The 16,859-nt window shown below is 42.7% G+C and overlaps 1 protein-coding gene across 1 annotated transcript in view; it reads left to right on the forward strand.

The window, feature by feature from the left end:
* PPEF2 (protein phosphatase with EF-hand domain 2) overlaps positions 1-16,750 on the forward strand; it is a 31,684-nt gene extending 14,934 nt beyond the window's left edge. The window contains exons 7-17 of the mRNA XM_067557036.1: positions 165-211; positions 1,709-1,875; positions 1,964-2,000; positions 2,094-2,243; positions 3,532-3,873; positions 7,432-7,617; positions 8,419-8,561; positions 9,446-9,552; positions 10,056-10,219; positions 11,770-11,857; positions 15,506-16,750. Coding sequence (XP_067413137.1) covers positions 165-211; positions 1,709-1,875; positions 1,964-2,000; positions 2,094-2,243; positions 3,532-3,873; positions 7,432-7,617; positions 8,419-8,561; positions 9,446-9,552; positions 10,056-10,219; positions 11,770-11,857; positions 15,506-15,732 — 1,658 coding nt within the window. The 3' untranslated portion in view covers positions 15,733-16,750. The remainder of the gene's footprint in view (positions 1-164; positions 212-1,708; positions 1,876-1,963; positions 2,001-2,093; positions 2,244-3,531; positions 3,874-7,431; positions 7,618-8,418; positions 8,562-9,445; positions 9,553-10,055; positions 10,220-11,769; positions 11,858-15,505) is intronic.
* The last annotated feature ends 109 nt before the right edge of the window (positions 16,751-16,859 follow it).

Here is a 16,859-nt window from a genome sequence, read left to right on the forward strand (position 1 = left end):
TGACAATATTTAGTGGGTCAGGGGACACAGAAAGAAGCGATTTACAGAAAGCTGTTTTAAGGGCCTTACCTATTGTTAAACAATGGCATGAACAGCTTTGCTTTATGTTAAATGTCGGGGAGGAGAAAAGCATACCCTGAACTGAATGTCTTTTCGTGTGTTAGGAGACTTGCATGGCCGACTGGATGACTTGTTTCTGATATTTTACAAGGTACGTACTGTGCTTTGCTAAAAGTGACACTCGCCCACCCTGCGGCCTTTACTCCTGGGAGCAGTCCCACTGGTTGCAGTGAGGAGTACTCTCCAGGATTGAACTCTTAAAGCTTCATTCTCACGTTGTTTTGAAATGGCTTCACTAAATAAAGTTTAATCCTTTGTTGTTCTTTAAATTTGTTATTAGAGCTGTTGTTATGTTTATACATTTTTCCATGTGCTAATGGTCCATTTTTTAAAGCTAGAAGACAACACCTGACTGTTTTCTTACCACTCTTTTGTAACTTTACGTGTAAAATGATAAGCAGCTACAGAGTCAAGACACTGGGCAAGACACTCAGGTGGGGCAAATGGGTGCAGAAGTCAATGGAACTGCAGCCATTTGGACCACCAGAGGAGTCAGCCAATCGTATCACCAGCCTCCTTCTGCCTATCCCTTTACAATACGGTTAGAATTATATTGGGTGAAACCTTGGCCTTAGTAAAGTCAATGGAAGTTTTGTCATTAACATCGGTGGGGCCAGGATTTCACTGTAGGACACAAGGACTAGCTGACAATACTGGTTCTTTTCAATTGCTAATATGTATAATAAAGAGGCTGTGAGTCAGGAGATCTAGGTAGGGGTGGCGGTGGGGATGTTACCCAGGGTTCCTCGACTCAGTCACTTTTAGTCTCTGCGAGTCGGTATCAGAAAATAAACCAAAGGAAACACAGCACCTCCACCTGCTACATGGCTGGCACAGACAAGTCAAAACCAAGTGCTTTTAACTTTAATGCTTTACTTAATGGTCCCCAGCACTTCCCATCAGAATGCTTTCACTGGAAGTCTCCATTTATGAGTCTTACGCACATATATGTACACTAGATTAAATTAGAGTACCCCATACTTATTGTTACCCCACAAGTCAGAGGCAGTCTTAGGGTGAATCAGTCACAGATTTCCAGATGGTGGTCCTTCCATCTGTGCCTGGAGATCTTTTCAATGTGTCCACGAAGCGATCCGCCTGACTCAGACTTGCTTACCTCCCTTTTATACCCCAAAGTTACAGAGACATGTCAATCAAAAGTATTACATAGCTGATCAAATGGAAACAAAGGCAAAGGTTACAGAGAATGTCAAAACAGGATGCAGTTATGTGGTTTCGAGTAGTTAGTCTGACAGGTATGAACATATTCCGACTGTCTGTTTTTCACCCCGCCACATAAAAGGGCAGAGAGAGTCAGGTTCGAAAGGGCACAGAGAATCAGGTTCAGCCCTCCCTCTTCCAGCTTGGCCTTGGCTGAACTAGGTCACACAAAAGAAAATGTATTAAATGGCTACTCCTAGAAATAAGCAATATAACTGTTAGTTCATCTCAATAGTTGCTAGTTGTCTAGGCACCTGATGGTTTGCTAACATGCTCCCCTTCAGGGAGAGTGCAATGTGCGGGGGGGTATTTGCCTTCTGTCCCCTTCTCACCCTGTGGGTGTTTACTATATTTCTTTTTTGTGTAGAACGGCCTTCCCTCCCCAGAGAAGTCTTATGTGTTCAATGGGGACTTCGTGGACCGAGGCAAACAGTCCATTGAGATCTTGATCATTCTCTTTGCCTTCCTCTTGGTTTACCCAAAGGAGGTTCATCTGAACCGAGGAAACCACGAGGACCACATGGTCAACTTACGGTATGGGCGCGGAACCCGTGGGCTATTGGAGCGCAATGTGCTTGTTACTAAACGGCTACTTAAAATAATCTCTTCTGCTTCCGTCTAGCTATGGTTTCACCAAGGAGGTCATGCAAAAATATAAGGTAGGTTTGCTTTGAAATCTCACACCTCCTTTCCTATGTCTGACACACACTTCCTAGTGCTTCACCTCCTCCTTTCTGCCCTCATCCTTCTAGGTGCATGGGAAGAAAATTCTGAAGATGCTCCAGAATGTGTTTTGCTGGCTGCCGCTGGCCACCTTAATCGATCAGAAAGTCCTAATTTTACATGGCGGTGTGTCGGACATGACTGACCTGGAGCTGCTGGCCAAAATCGAAAGGCACAAGGTACATCTACTGTGTGGACCCCTTGAAATACAAAGGCACTGCTGGTTTGTGATTGTAAGAGCTTATTTGTTTCTAGTATCCTGGCCAGAGAGAACAGCTTTGTAGTGGAAGCATGTTTAGACCCAGCTTGAAATGGATGTGACTTAACTAAGCGTGTGCACTAGATGTAAAGGGGAGAGGAGTAGAATAGCCTCTGGGTTTCTTTTCAGTGTGAAGATTGTTTGTTTGGTTTTTTTTTGTCCTGGGTTGTGATGGATTTTGATATATTTAAATGGATTGGCTGATGCAAGCTCTGAGATCCAAAGGGGACCCAGTAATAAGTGTTATGATTCTGTCTCTTTGCTCATGGATTTTTTCCCCTCAGTAGCACCAGTCCCCATGCACCCCCGGCTTGTAATTTCTTTTTCAACACTGGGCTCGATGATGGGATGGTGTGGGTAAGGCAGTGGAGTGTGACTCAGGAAACTCAGAATTTCCTGGTTCTGCTCATGGCAGATTCCGGAGTGACCTTAGACAAATTATTTTCTCTCTCTGTGCCACACTTTGCAATCTGGAAATACTTCGCTACTGTGCAGGGGTATGGGGAGGGGACATTTACTTCTGAGGGATCCTGCTCTGATAGCACCCCAAGATCTCCCATGCCCAGCCACCCACTCTCAGCTGCTGAAACTCTCTGTAAGCTCCCTTGTAGCTGATCACATTCTTTCCACATCCCTCCAGGAATGACAGGAACCCCTGATCCCCATCCATTATCACTAAATCCTCCTCTTTTCTTCCTAAAATCCAGCATCTTTCATTTGTCCAGTTGTCAGCCCTTCCCACTTTCAGCTAGTTTGATTTCTATCCAGGTACGGAGATGGACCTGTTCACCATAGTATCTGAGCACCTCACAATCATGTAAGGATTTTATCGCCACGTCATCCCTGTTCAACGGTGATGCACTACCCTCATTTTATAGATGGGGAAACTGAGGCACAGAGAGGGGAGTCACCGAGCAGGCAGTGGCAAAGCTGAGAATAGAATCCTTTCTCCATTAGACCATCCTTTCCCGTAATGCTAGCTGAATTACATCCTACTTTACACAGGGCTCCGCAACAGCTAGGGGCAGATCAGTAAGATAGTCTGATTAATCCTCATTTAACAGAGGGGGAAACTGAGGCAAGGAGCACTGTGTGGCTTGGCCTAGGCCACAAAGGTGGAGTTTGCGTTAGAGCCAAAGTCAGAATTTGGGAGCTCCTGTCCCCCAGCCTGGTGCTCAGACCCACCCTCCTATCTTTTTTTCTTTCAGTTTGTTTCTGTGTTAAGGGGCAAAAAGAGAAAAGAGAAGAGGAGACCCCTGGAATCCGAAGTGAGAAATGGCGAAAGCCCCATGGGCGTTGGTCTTCCGAGGAGCAGTTCGTTCCCTGGTTCTTGCTTCCATCCTAATGCTGCTAGCATGGCCAGCAGGACACAGCTGTCTGAGTGGGTCCGGCAGTCGGTCCAGGAGGAGCTGGAGAAGTGCCGCAGGCAGGTGGGGTTCAGCGAGACCCAGGAGGACAAGGAGCTCACCTGCACCAGCTCAGTCACCATGACTGAGTCAGAGTTGGAGTCCTGTGAGACAAGCGAGTCTAGCCAAGAAGAGTGGAAGCAGGTGAGTTCCACCTTTTGGGACAGCACCGGGATCCTGCTATACAACAGTCTTGCATAGTATTCTCCTAAGGAACGTCCACCTAGAATGGGCTGCCCCATCTGTGGCTCTCACTATGGGCATTTTTTCTTGTTCCATCTGCTCTGTCGAGGGCAAAGCTCTGTGCCAGTGTGTGGTGTGAAGAGGTTCTTCCTTATGTTTGTGTTAAACCTGCTGCCTATTCATTTCATTGGGTGACCCCTGGTTCTGTTCTGTGAAGGGGTAAATAACACTTACCTATGCACTTTCTCCACACCAGTTATGATTTTATAGCCCTCTATCATATCCCCCCCTTAGTTGTCTCTTTTTTAAGATGAATAGTCCTAATATTTTTAACCTCTCCTCATCTGGAAGATGTTCCTAATCAATTTTGTTGTCCTTTTCTGTACTTTTTCCAACTCTAGTATGTCTTTTTTGAGATGGGGCAACCAGAACAGCACATAGTATTCAAGGTGTGGGCGTACAATGGATTTATATGATAGCATTATGATATTTTCTGTCTTATTATCTATCCCCTTTCTAATGGTTCGTAACATCCTGTTAGCTTTTTTGACTGCAGCTGCACGTTGCATTGATGTTTTCAGAGAACTATCCATGGTGACTCCAAGATCTCTTTTGTGAGTGGTGACAGTAATTTAGTTCCCATCGGTTTGTATGTATATTTGGAATGATGTTTTCCAATGTGCATTACTTTGCATTAATCAGCATTGAATTTCATCTGCCATGTTGTTCAGTCACCCAGTTTTGTGAGATCCTTTGTAACTCTTCTCAGTCAGCTTTGTACTTAACAATCTTGAATAATTTTGTGTTATCTGCAAACATTGCGACTGCACTGTTCACCCCTATTCCAGATCATTTTTTAATATGTTGAACTGTACTGGTCCAAGTACAGATTCCTGGGGGACACTGCTGTTTATCTTTCTCCACTGTGAAAACTGACTATTTATTCTTACCCTCTGTTTCCTATTTTTTAACCAATTACTGATCCATGAGGGGGACCTTCCCTCTAATCCCATGATCGCTTACTTTGCTTAAGAATCTTTGGTGAGGGACCTTGTCAAAGACTTCTGAAGGTCCACTGGATCGCCCTTGTCCACATGCATATTGACCCCCTCAAAGAATTCTCGTAGATTGACTCTCTCAATTTCCTTTTACAAAAGCCCACGTGGACTCTTCCCCAACATATTGTGTTCATCTGTGTGTCTGATAATTCTGTTCTTAACCAGTTTGCCTGATACTAAAGTTACAGTTACCGATCTGCAATGACCAGGATCAACTGGAGCCTTTTTTAAAAATTGACATTACATTAACTATTCTCCAGTTGTCTGGTACAGAGAGACTGGTTTAAGTGATAGCTTACATAACAGAGTTAGTAGTTCTGCAGTTTCATATGTGAGTTTCTTCAGAACTCTTGGGTGAATACCATCTGGTCCTGGTGCCTTAGTCCAGTTTAAATTATCCATTTGTTCTAAGACCTCTACTGACACCTCAGTTTGGGATAGTTCCTCAGCTTTGTCATGCCAAAAGAACAGCTCGGGTGTGGGAATCTCCCTCACATCTTCATTGAAGACTGATGCAAAGAATTCATGTAGCTTCTCCACATTGGCCTTGTCTTCCTTGAGTGCTCCTTTGGTACCACGATTTTTCACTAATTTTTTTTTGGCAGGCTTCCTGCTTCTGTATACTTACAAAAACTAACAGCAACACTTTTTTGATCCTTTTCTAGATGCTCTTTACATTCTTTTTTGACCTGCCTAATCATACTTTTACACTTGACTTGCCAGAGTTTATGCTCCTTTCAATTTTCCTCAGTAGAATTTGACTTCCAATTTTTAAAGGATGTCTCGTCTCTACCTGCCTCTTACTCTGTTTAGCCATGGCTGAATTTGTTTTGGGGTGTCTTGCTGGGTTTTTTTTATTTGAGGTATGCATCTAGTTTGAACCTCAATTATGGTATTTTTAAAAAGTTTCCATGGAGTTTGCAGGCATTTCACTCTTGTGACTGTTCCCTTTAAACTAGCTTCCTCATTTTTGTGTAGTTCCCCTTGACAGTTTTGCTCCATTAACTCCCAAATGTTAGATGAACCAGAAGGAAACACAGGTACCAGCATATTCAAAGAATCTCAGGCTTTTCTGAATTGGTGGTTTTGACCCATTCTTCTTGCATTCTTCCCGAGTCATTTCATAACAGGATAGTTTATGGGGCGGATTATTGGTGGTCATAGGGCCATTGATAGGAAAGATTTCTCATTCTATTTCCTATGTGCTGTTTAATAGGGTAATCCTCCTTCGCTTCCTAGAAAATTCAGTTCTGCTTGTCTTCATAAACTGGAAGAATAATTCTCTGAACCTTTAGAAATTATTTTACTATAAATAATCTAGGCCATTTATATGACACCCAGTTTGGATTTCATTTGTGTCTTAGAAAAGACTGCACTAAGAATAAGTTAAATTTCGAGGGAAATTAAAGTCTTGGGAATTATTCTTCTCCTTTTAACATGTTGCAGCTAATTTACTTGTGCCCCCTCCTGTATACTATAAATACAGGCCACTAGTACTCTCGTGTTAGCAGAGTGTGCTTCAGCAGGAGCCTTCATGCCAACATCCCAAAGCGTTGCACACCCGAGCAGTGTAAAGCTGTGTATATCAAGGTCAGGGTCAAAGAGCGAAACCTCTCCACTCTAATCCAAACAGTAGTCACTGAGACAGCTTTCTTATTACCATAGATCAGGGGTGTCAAACTCATTTCCTACGGCGGGCCAGATTTGGGACCTGAGTCTCTAACTGGTTTGGACAGGAAAGGACACTTTTCAAACCAAAGCAGGACTGAGCTGAGGGAGTGAAAGAGGAAGACAACTGTGAATTGCTCTTTTACCACTTTTACTTTTTCCCTCCTACTCTGTATTTCTCAAGCCACAGGCCAACAATGTTGTCCTCTCAGTAAAGGCCCAATCCTGGGAGATATAGGATCCTGTGATAGTCCTGTATGCATATATGTGTGTGCTCCAAATGCTTGGAAGGAGCTTCGTGTGAACATCCACAAAACTCGACTTGATCTCCACCTTCAAATCATTCCTCAAAACTCTCCTTTGCCGTGATGCCTACAAAGAAACTTGACAACAGTTAAACTGCTGGCATGCAGAGACCACAGGCTACTATTATGACCAGCATTCTCTCATTATTTCCTTGTACTTCCCTATCACTTGTCTTATACTTAAGGCAAGATTGTCTCTTTGGGGCAGAGACCTTCTTTTTGTTCTGTGTTTCTACAGTGCCTGGCACAGTGTTGTCCTGGTCCATGACGGAGGCTCTGACATTTTATGGCTATAAAAATAGTTCATAATACAGAACGTGGTTGTGTGTTGCCACACTGTGATATTGGAAGTATCACAGTATTCCCCAATGCTTACAGGAAGTGATACTATGGAGTCTCAGATGCTCTGGTGTGTGAAGTGTTGATAAATGTTGACATTGCAGTGGCAACCACTGTACAGAGTCATCAATGTGTGTTTGATCTCTCAGATTGTAGATATATTGTGGAGTGATCCTATGCCTCAGGAGGGCTGTAAAATGAATACAGTCCGAGGAGGGGGCTGCTACTTTGGGCCTGATGTGACCGAGAAGATTCTACAGAAGCACAGCCTGCAGTTCCTGATCCGCTCTCATGAGTGCAAGCAGGAAGGCTATGAGTTCTGCCACAATCGAAAGGTAGCTGGGTGGGCCAATGCTAAAGGGACAGAGTTAAGGGTGTTGGAGTGCATTTCCGTACTATCACTTTGGGTTTCTTTTGAATTTTGCTTTCATTCTGAATTTCCTGGGTTCTAATATTACTTTTGTTGATAACTACTGTACAGAATGCCTGTAAGGTTTTTACCTGAAGTTACTAATATGTGCTTTCTACCTTAAGTCAGTTTTTGGCCTGGGAATCTTGAACTAATTTACACTCCAGATGGAACTGTCCCACAAATGCCACCCCTGCACAAAGACCAGGCACGTGTCTGTGCACTGAAAGGTGCCGTTCTTAGCAAATGGAATCCTATCTCCTTCATTACATAATTACCCATTGGGCTACCAAACAGATGTTCTGTTCAAAACTGTTTGCAATGATGCCAAGGTTGAAAACTGTAACTGTGTTTAACGAGCAGACACAGGATCAAGTTCTGCTCTCAGATACACAAGTGTAAATCCAGAGTGACTTCACTGACTTCAGCAGAGTTACTCTTGATTTGTACATGTACATTTGAGACTAAAATTTTGCTAAGAGAGTGCAGTAAAATGATAGCAGTCTGGCGTGGTGTCTGATCCAGGGACTTTAGCAGTACTCACGGAGAACATGTATAGTTTTCATTCTTTCCTTTCCAAACATCCTCCTATAATTTCCTTTCCCCAAACAAGTTATGCTGGTTTCACTGCCCCTTGATTCGAGCTCTGATGGATGAATGTTTGTGGCTTATCTATGTGTGTGTATTGTACCCTGACTGTAAATGCCTATCCATTTTTTTCATTTAGGTACTGACCATATTTTCTGCCTCAAACTATTATGAGGTTGGCAGTAACAGAGGAGCCTATGTGAAACTGGGGCCAGACCTGATCCCTCATTTTGTGCAGTATCAAGCTAACAAGACAGCCCATACATTAACTATGAGACAAAGGCAAGACTTCCTAGTTAAGTGTTATAAATGGCATAGAAATACAAGGCTCTTCAAGTTAGCCAAGCTATTAAAAGATGCACTTTGGATCATCAGATTCTACTTTAGAATTAAACTAGAATGGAGATAGATTAATCCAGAACCCTAGACATGAAAATTCCTGAAGCTCTGAGAAAGTTTGGATCTTTATCCAAACTTTACATCTTTATTAATCAAGACTGGGTGTCTTTCTAAAAGATGTGCTTTGCCACACGCAGAATTTATGTGCTTGGGATAGGAATTACTGGGTGAGGTTCTATAGGCTGTGTTATGCAGAAGATGACTGTAAAGTTCTCTTCTGGCCCTGGGCCCATTTCCAGTCTTCCCTTTCCAATGTAGCGTGTAACCCTTCCCATTTAGAAACTGTCAGGAAGTTTGACTTGACCACTTCAGAAGCTGATCATCCAGTACATGTTGTAAGTGGCTGATCTCATCTGAGCCACTGCAACAAATGCAAACAAACCATACTTTTCTAGATGAATTGGGAATAACAAGTGTGTCTATTGCTGGGACCAAGCGAGGCTCCTGTGATTTTAGCAGTTATCTGGTTAGCTCGTTTTAGCAGTTATCTGGAATGGGGGAGGGGAGTTCTGTAGCAGTGGTCATAGCGCAGTGATTCATGTTGGGAGGAGTTACACCAAACCTATGTGGCAGTGTATTTGGTGTAATCTGGTGGGTTGCAGTTTGGTTTTAACTTGCCTGCAACAAAGGGACTGTGCTCCTGTGAGACGTGGGTATGTCCAGGCCATCCATGAATGGTCCAGATGGACATCAGGGGCAGACGCTCTTTATTTTGCTCTCATTTGATAAGCCTTTTAAAATGTCTGTGTGTCTCCTGCTTCTTCTAGGATCAGCAGAGTGGAGGAGTCGGCCTTCCGCGCGCTCAGGGAGAAGCTCTTTGCTCACACGTCGGACCTCATCTGCGCATTCAAGGCCTATGACCAGGACAATGCCGGTAAGACTAAGAAAAGAAAGAGCTTCATGTGAACTAATGCTGAGCAGTGTCCCAGCTGGGTTTCTCTGGTGTAATGGAGCAGTCTGTCTACAGGAGCTGCACTGAACGGGTTGGCAATGAGCTCAAAGGGGCATCAAACAAGAGTGGGAAAACTTGGGACTTGGTGTGCAGGTTGTTGCTTCCGTGTCTTGTTCACCCAGGCTCGTGTGCCTGTGACCTTTGGAAACTTGACTCCTAGAATGGGGAGAGAGATCCTCTCACCCCGTGTCAGCTGATCTAGCAGCAGCAATGCCGCATTGTGTTTGGAGGCACGTCACTGCGCTGCAGTGCAGAGTTGTAGGGGTTGAAATAAGGCTCTTTGAGATCCCACATAGCCCATGGGGAAGATGTGATGAGATAACAAAGTGGATTATTTAAATAAGCAATGCCATTCTTTCCCAAGTGTGATTCCAGCCCCTGGCTCTGGTTCCTAAGGTGCTTTCATGAGTGTCCCTTTCAAACAGGAACCATCACACTGAGTGACTGGGCAACTGCAGTGGAGTCAGTGTTGCATTTTGGACTGCCCTGGCGGATGTTGAGGCCACAGCTGGTGCGCAGCACTGCAGGTGGCATGTTGGAGTACAGATCCTGGCTTGATGACTTAGCTGTGGAGCAGCGGAGCAAAGAGGTAACTATCCTCAGGCAACGCATTCCTCAGGGCACAGGAGAAAGCCTGGGCCATGAAGCCCACTTGACCACAAAACTGACCTGGCCTGCAGATCCCGTGGTGATGAGTGCATAAACGTGCTGTGAAAGCCTAGGTGGAGAATTGCTTCATATAGAGCCTGATCCAGAACCCACTGAAATCAATGGAAAAATGCCCATGGAGGTCAGTGGCGGTTAGATCAGGTCAATGAACATTTTATTCATATAGTTAATAATTATATTTTCATTTCTATTTCATTTGTTTAAACATCAGCAAGTTAACCCTTTAATGCTGTGAGTAGCTCAGTACCAAACCTGTTTGTTCTGGAGGTGGGGTGTGTGTATACATGTGTTCCTTTCATTGGCGGTAGTTTTTCTGGGCTCTTCTTATGCCTCAAGAAGCTACTTGGCAGGGCCAAAAAGAAAATTAAAAAGAAAAACTAGAGATGAGAACCAAGCTGCCGTATTTAGATCCAGATTTGAAATAAGCCATAAAGTTGGAGGTGTTTTCTCCATGGTGGAAACCATGAAATTCAGGCCTGGGTCTGGATTTGGATTCCAAGTTGCTGAAGTTCATGGTTTTTCAGATCCCAGTCATAGGAACAGGTTCAATCACACAGTCTCAGAGCCACATCACTGAGTCCAGCAACACATAAACACAAATAGCGTGACCATAGTGCAACCAGGTATCTGAATGCAAAGCCAAGTGCACAGACACATCCTCCTTAAGACGCTGCATATTGAGAGCTTTAAGTGCATTTTATTCCTTTAGGCATTTAATGATCCATTAATTCTGCTGATAAATCAGGATTTGATTCACAGCAGTGCTACCTGTTTGTTGACAAAGGCTGATGAGGCACAAAGAATTACCTTCCAATTCAAATTCAGTGTTACTTTGCTGGATAAGTGTAGTCAATGTACAAAAGGGATAGAAACAATGGGTCTCATGTCAGAGATACGAACCACAGTAGTGTCATCTGAATGGGCATGGCTTCAGCACAGGTGGAGATACTGTATGCTCAGGATAAAAATTAGCCAGGTCTCAGCATCCAGAACACTTCTGTATTGTTTCTAGAGCACTGAAATCTTGTTTGTGACTCACAAGAATTGTTGAGAAATGACTACATGCATAAAATGCTTAAATACACAAAGCTAAGTGGTGACAGCTATTCTCTTAGATTACTTTAATTATACCATGTTATGTTGGTATAAATAGACTTCTCGGATTAAATAAGGGAACAGGGTGGTGTGTGACTGGCTTACAGATGGGTCACATTGGGGTGCAGAGTTGTCCCTAGGAGGATCAAAATGTCAAGACAACTCCAGTTAAATGATTTAGTAAGGATTTCCAGGTGTTCCAGTTTGCAGCACAAGGAAACATGAAAGGTGATTCTGGTGATTCTTTCCGGCTGTAGACAAATTGCTTTTATTTATGCAACATCAACTTTTATTATACAAAACCCTGAAATCCCAACTTATGCTAGGAGTCAGTAATAAGTGTTACTGTAAAAGAGAATGTGTTATATCTTCCAGCACATACAGTCCAGCTTGCTAGAAACCATTTATCGAAACAGATCCAACCTGGAAACCATATTCAGGATCATAGATAGTGATCATTCAGGTAAGGATGTGTTTTGACTCACCTTTCCACCTCCCATGAGTATTCTGTTCCATCCCCCTTTAGGGCTCACAGTTAAACAGGAGGCAGTTTGTTCAGTGGTTAGACCAAAAAGTCTTGGGAACTAAAATGGCCCTACTGTTCAGTCAAGGATGTGTCTAGTTTACTCTAACACTGGATCAATCACTTCTTTGTGCTGTGAAAATGGGTTCAAGTAGGACTTCAGGGCAAAAGAGATACTACCCGTAAGGATGACTTTGTAGTTAAGGTACCGTCTTGGGACCCAGAAGAGATCTGGGTTTTGTTCCCTGTTGTGCTACTGTTACCTTCTGTAACTTGGGGCAAATTACTTAGGCTCCAATTGTGCACCATTAAAGACAATGGTAGTTTTGTCAATGACTTTCAGGAGTGTAAGATCATGCCCTTAACCTGTCTATCAGTTTCCCATCTGTAAAATAGAGATACTGTTTACCTATCCCTGAAACTTAATTCATTAAATGTTCGTCATACACTGAGAGCATCAAATGAAAAGTGTGGTAGGAGTGTAGAATATTATTAAATTATGCAGGATAAGGTATGTGTAACTGTTTGAAGTTACATTTGAACTATCCCATTAGTTAACCCCTGGGTGAGTGGACAGCTAGCAAGCATCAGCAATAATCTATTATGATTCAGACTCCTGCTCAGATCCCCTGCAACACCTCTCTGTTTATGTATGGCAAGTGCCAGCCCCACAGGGAACCATGAGGATTAATTTTTTTATGCTGCTAAATGAGAGGGCACTGTATCCGCTCCCTCCACTCGTGGTGTATCTTAGCTATTTGGAATGCCTTCCCTGCCACAACAAATCAAGCCTTTGCTTCTCTCTCTCTCTTAGTACAATAGAGAACACTACTTCACTCTTCTCTAGCACTTTCTAAACATGCATTAATTTAGCCTTTACACCCAGGTGACGTATGGAGTAGTGTTACCAGTTTGTAGATGAGGAAGTGGAGATGCATGCAATAAATAGACTCTCAGAACTGGAAGGGACCTCGAGAGGTCATCTAGTCCAGTCCCCTGCACTCATGGCAGGACTAAGTAATATCTAGACCATCCCTGACAGGTGTTTGTCTAACCTGCTCTTAAAAATCTCCAATGATGGAGATTCCACACCCTCTTTAGGCTGTTTATTCCAATGATTAACCACCCTGACAGTTAGGAAGCTTTTCCTAATGTCCAACCTAAACTTCCCTTGCTGTAGTTTAAGACCATTGCTTCTTATCCTGTCCTCAGAGATTAAGGACAACAATTTTTCTCCCTCCTTGTAACAACCTTTTATGTACTTGAAAGCTGTTATGTCCCCTCTCAGTCTTCTCTTCTCCAGGCTAAACAAACCCAGTTTTTTTCAGTCTTGCCTCATAGGTCATGTTTTCTAGACCTTTAATCATTTTTGTTGCTCTTCTCTGGACTTTCTCCAATTTGTCCACATACCTCCTGAAATGAGGCGCCCAGAACTGAACACAATACTCCAGTTGAGGCCTAATCAGTGCGGAGTAGAGCGGAAGAATTATTACTCATGTCTGTCTTACAACACTCCTGCTAATACATCCCAGAATCATGTTCACTTTTTTTGCAACAGCATTACACTGTTGACTCATATTTAGTTTGTGGTCCACTGTGACCCCCCAGTTCCCTTTCCACAGTACTCCTTCCTAGGTAGTCATTTCCCATTTTGTACATGTGCAACTGATTGTTCCTTCCTAAGTGGAGTACTTTACATTTGTCCTTAGGATGAAATTCAATATTTACCTCAGACCAATTCTCCAGTTTGTCCAGATCATTCTGAATTATAATCCTATCCTCCAAAGCACTTGCAACCCCTTCCAGCTTGGTATCGTCTGCAAACTTAGTAAGTGTACTCTCTATGCCATTATCTAAATCATTGATAAAAATATTGGAGAACTGGACCCAGAACTGATCCCTGCAGAACCTCACTCGTTATGCCCTTCCAGCATGACTATGAACCATTGATGACTACTCTCTGGTTTTCCAACCAGTTTTGCACCCACCTTACAGTAGCTCCATCTAGGTTGTATTTCCCTAGTTTTTTTAAGAGAAGGTCGGGTGGGACAGTATCAAAAGCCTTACTGAAGTCAAGATATAGTATATCTACCGCCTCCCCCCATCCACAAGGCTTGTTACCCTGTCAAAGAAAGCTATCAGGTTGATTTGTTATTGACAAATCCATGCTTACTGTTACTTATTATTGTCTGCATGTTTGCAAATTGATTGCTTAATTATTTGCTCCATTATCTTTCTCGGTACGGAAGTTAAGCCAACTGGTCTATAATTCCCCAGGTTGTCCTTATTTCCCTTTTTGTAGATGGGCACTGTATTTGCCCTTTACCAGTCTGCTGGAATCTCTCCTGTCTTCCAAGACTTTTCAAAGATAATCGCTAATGGCTCAGATATCTCCTTGAGTATTCTAGGATGCATTTCATCAGGCCCTGGTGACTTGAAGACATCTAACTTGTCTAAGTAATTTTTAACTTGTTCTTTCCCTATTTTAGCTTCTGATCCTGCCTCATTTTCACTGGCATTCACTCTGGTAGATGTCTAAATGCCACCAACCTTCTTGGTGAAAACCAAAAAAGTCATTTAGCACCCCTGCCATTTCTGGTTATTTTTTCCCCCCCTCATTGGGTAACGAGCCTACCCTGTCCTTGGTCTTCCTCTTTCTCCTAATGTATTTGTAGAATGTTTCTTGTTACCCTTTATGGCTCTAGCTAGTTTAATCTCATTTTAGGCCTTCGCCTTTCTAATTTTGTCCCTGCCTACTGGTGTTTGTTTATATTCATCCTTTGTAATTTGACCTAGTTTTCACTTTTTGTAGAACTCTCTTTTGACTTTTAGATCACTTAGATCTCCTGCTTAAGTCTGGGTGGTCTCTTGCCACACTTCCTGTCTTTCTTACACAATGGGATAGTTTGCTCTTGTGCCTTTAATGTCTCTTTGAAAAGCTGCCAACTGTCTTCAATTGTTTTTCCTCTTAGACTTGCTTCCCATAGGATCTTACCTACCAACTCCCTGAGTTTGCTAAAGTCTGCCTTCTTGAAATCCATTGTCTTTATTTTGCTGTTCTCCCTACCATTTTGTAATCGTTTTCATCCAGGCTGCCTTCCACTTTCTCAACAAGTTCCTCCCTGTTTGTCACATCAAATCTAGAACAGCCTCTCCCCTCGTAGCTTTCTCCACCTTCTGAAATAAAAAATTGTCTCCAATACATTCCAAGAACTTGTTGGATAGAAAAATAACACAGCAGGACACACACTAACATATCTGAGTAGTTGAAGTCCCCCAAAGTCCTGTGCTTTGGATGAATTTGTTAGTTGTTTAAAGAAAGCCTCATCCACCTCTTCTTCCTAGTTTGGTGGTTTGTAGTAGACCCATACCATGACTTCTTCAACATCACAATGACTCTGAGACAGCCTAGGAACAGAATGTGGCTATCCTGGCTCCTGCCAAGTCTGTGCTCGAGCTGTACATTTACTATCCCCCAGTGTGTTGCAGATGGGTCAGGCTCAGAGGGACAGTTTTCTGGGATCTTGTGGCCATTAGAGGGCAGCACAGGACTGTCACTAAACTGAATTGCAAGTTTCTTCCTTGCAGGGCTCATTTCATTTGAAGAATTCCACCACACCTGGAAGCTGTTCAGCTCCCATATGAACATTGAGCTCACAGATGATGGCATCAGTGACTTAGCCCGCAGCATAGATTTCAACAAGGATGGAAACATAGACTTCAATGAGTTCCTAGAGGCTTTCCGCCTCACTGAACAATCTCATGGTGATGATAAAGCAGCTGAGCTAACAACCCCCCAGAGCAGAGATAGCTAACTGCTATCAGGGCAACCAACTGAAATGCCACATGCAATGCCTTTTGGACTGTCTAAGTCACACCACCAAGAAGAAATCCTTCATCAAGCAAGGACATGCCTGCAGCTATGAAGACTTGTGTAAGAGGAACTTTGACAACTCCATATTGGCAGCAGTGTTCCATTTTGTACAATAAATTGGCCAAGTAGGTAAGTTATACTTTAAGAGGAAATGAGTGAAAAATACTAACCTTGTAGAATATTAAAATATGTGTCACCTGTTGCCAAAAGCTCAGTAAATGGTGATAAACTATTACAGGATCATCAAAAAGTGTGAAGCAGAGTTATGTGGGAACATTAGCAGTAGCTGAAGTTGTTTAAAAGTGTCAAAGAATTAAATTCCTGCATTGTTTTCAGGTTTGTATTTTATTTAATAGACTTAAAGGCCAGAAGCAACCACTAATGATAAGTTAGTTTGATTCCTTGTAAAAGTCAGGGTGAAGTTCTAGGGCCTAACTTCTGCATGATGACCATAATTTTTTTGAGATGTGATTTAAAAAAAAAAAATCCAATCTTACTTTAAAGTGATGGAGAACCCACCATATCCTGAGGACAAGACACTCCTGTGGTTAAATCACCCTGCTAAAATGTGCCTTATTTTTAGTCTGAATTGGTTTGTTGTAATTTTAAGAGCTATACAGGTTCAGATAATTGACCCATCACCAATATCTAGGGTTACATAGCCAGCCTAACAGTACTTTAACAACAAAAAAAAAAAGCATTTTATCTGTTACAGCTGGAACAAAGCAAAGGCTAAATTCACCCAACCTTATTCATGAATACAGTACCTCAGTAGGATTTGCTGAGTGATGGAGGCAAAATTTGACCCTCCATTTGCAGAGAACAAATAGCATTTACCCAGGATGTTTCTCCTTGTTACCCTTGTTGGGGAACCCAAGAAAAATATCTCAAACTCAGGTGTGGGTCAGATTTCTTATTATAAAAAGTTACTTTAAATGCTGTATCTAGAATGCTTGTTAGATTTTTTTCCAGCACAAGTCTGCTGTATTCCTGGGTTATGTTAGGCAAGTGCCTTTTTACAATATTTGACAAACCTCCAACTAAAGATCTTTCCAAAGAATGAACAAT

The sequence above is a fragment of the Emydura macquarii genome, unplaced genomic scaffold (assembly GCF_026122565.2).
Source record: "Emydura macquarii macquarii isolate MOO-44397 ecotype Brisbane River unplaced genomic scaffold, CSIRO-AGI_Emac_v2 contig_1790, whole genome shotgun sequence".
Lineage (NCBI taxonomy): Eukaryota > Metazoa > Chordata > Testudines > Chelidae > Emydura > Emydura macquarii.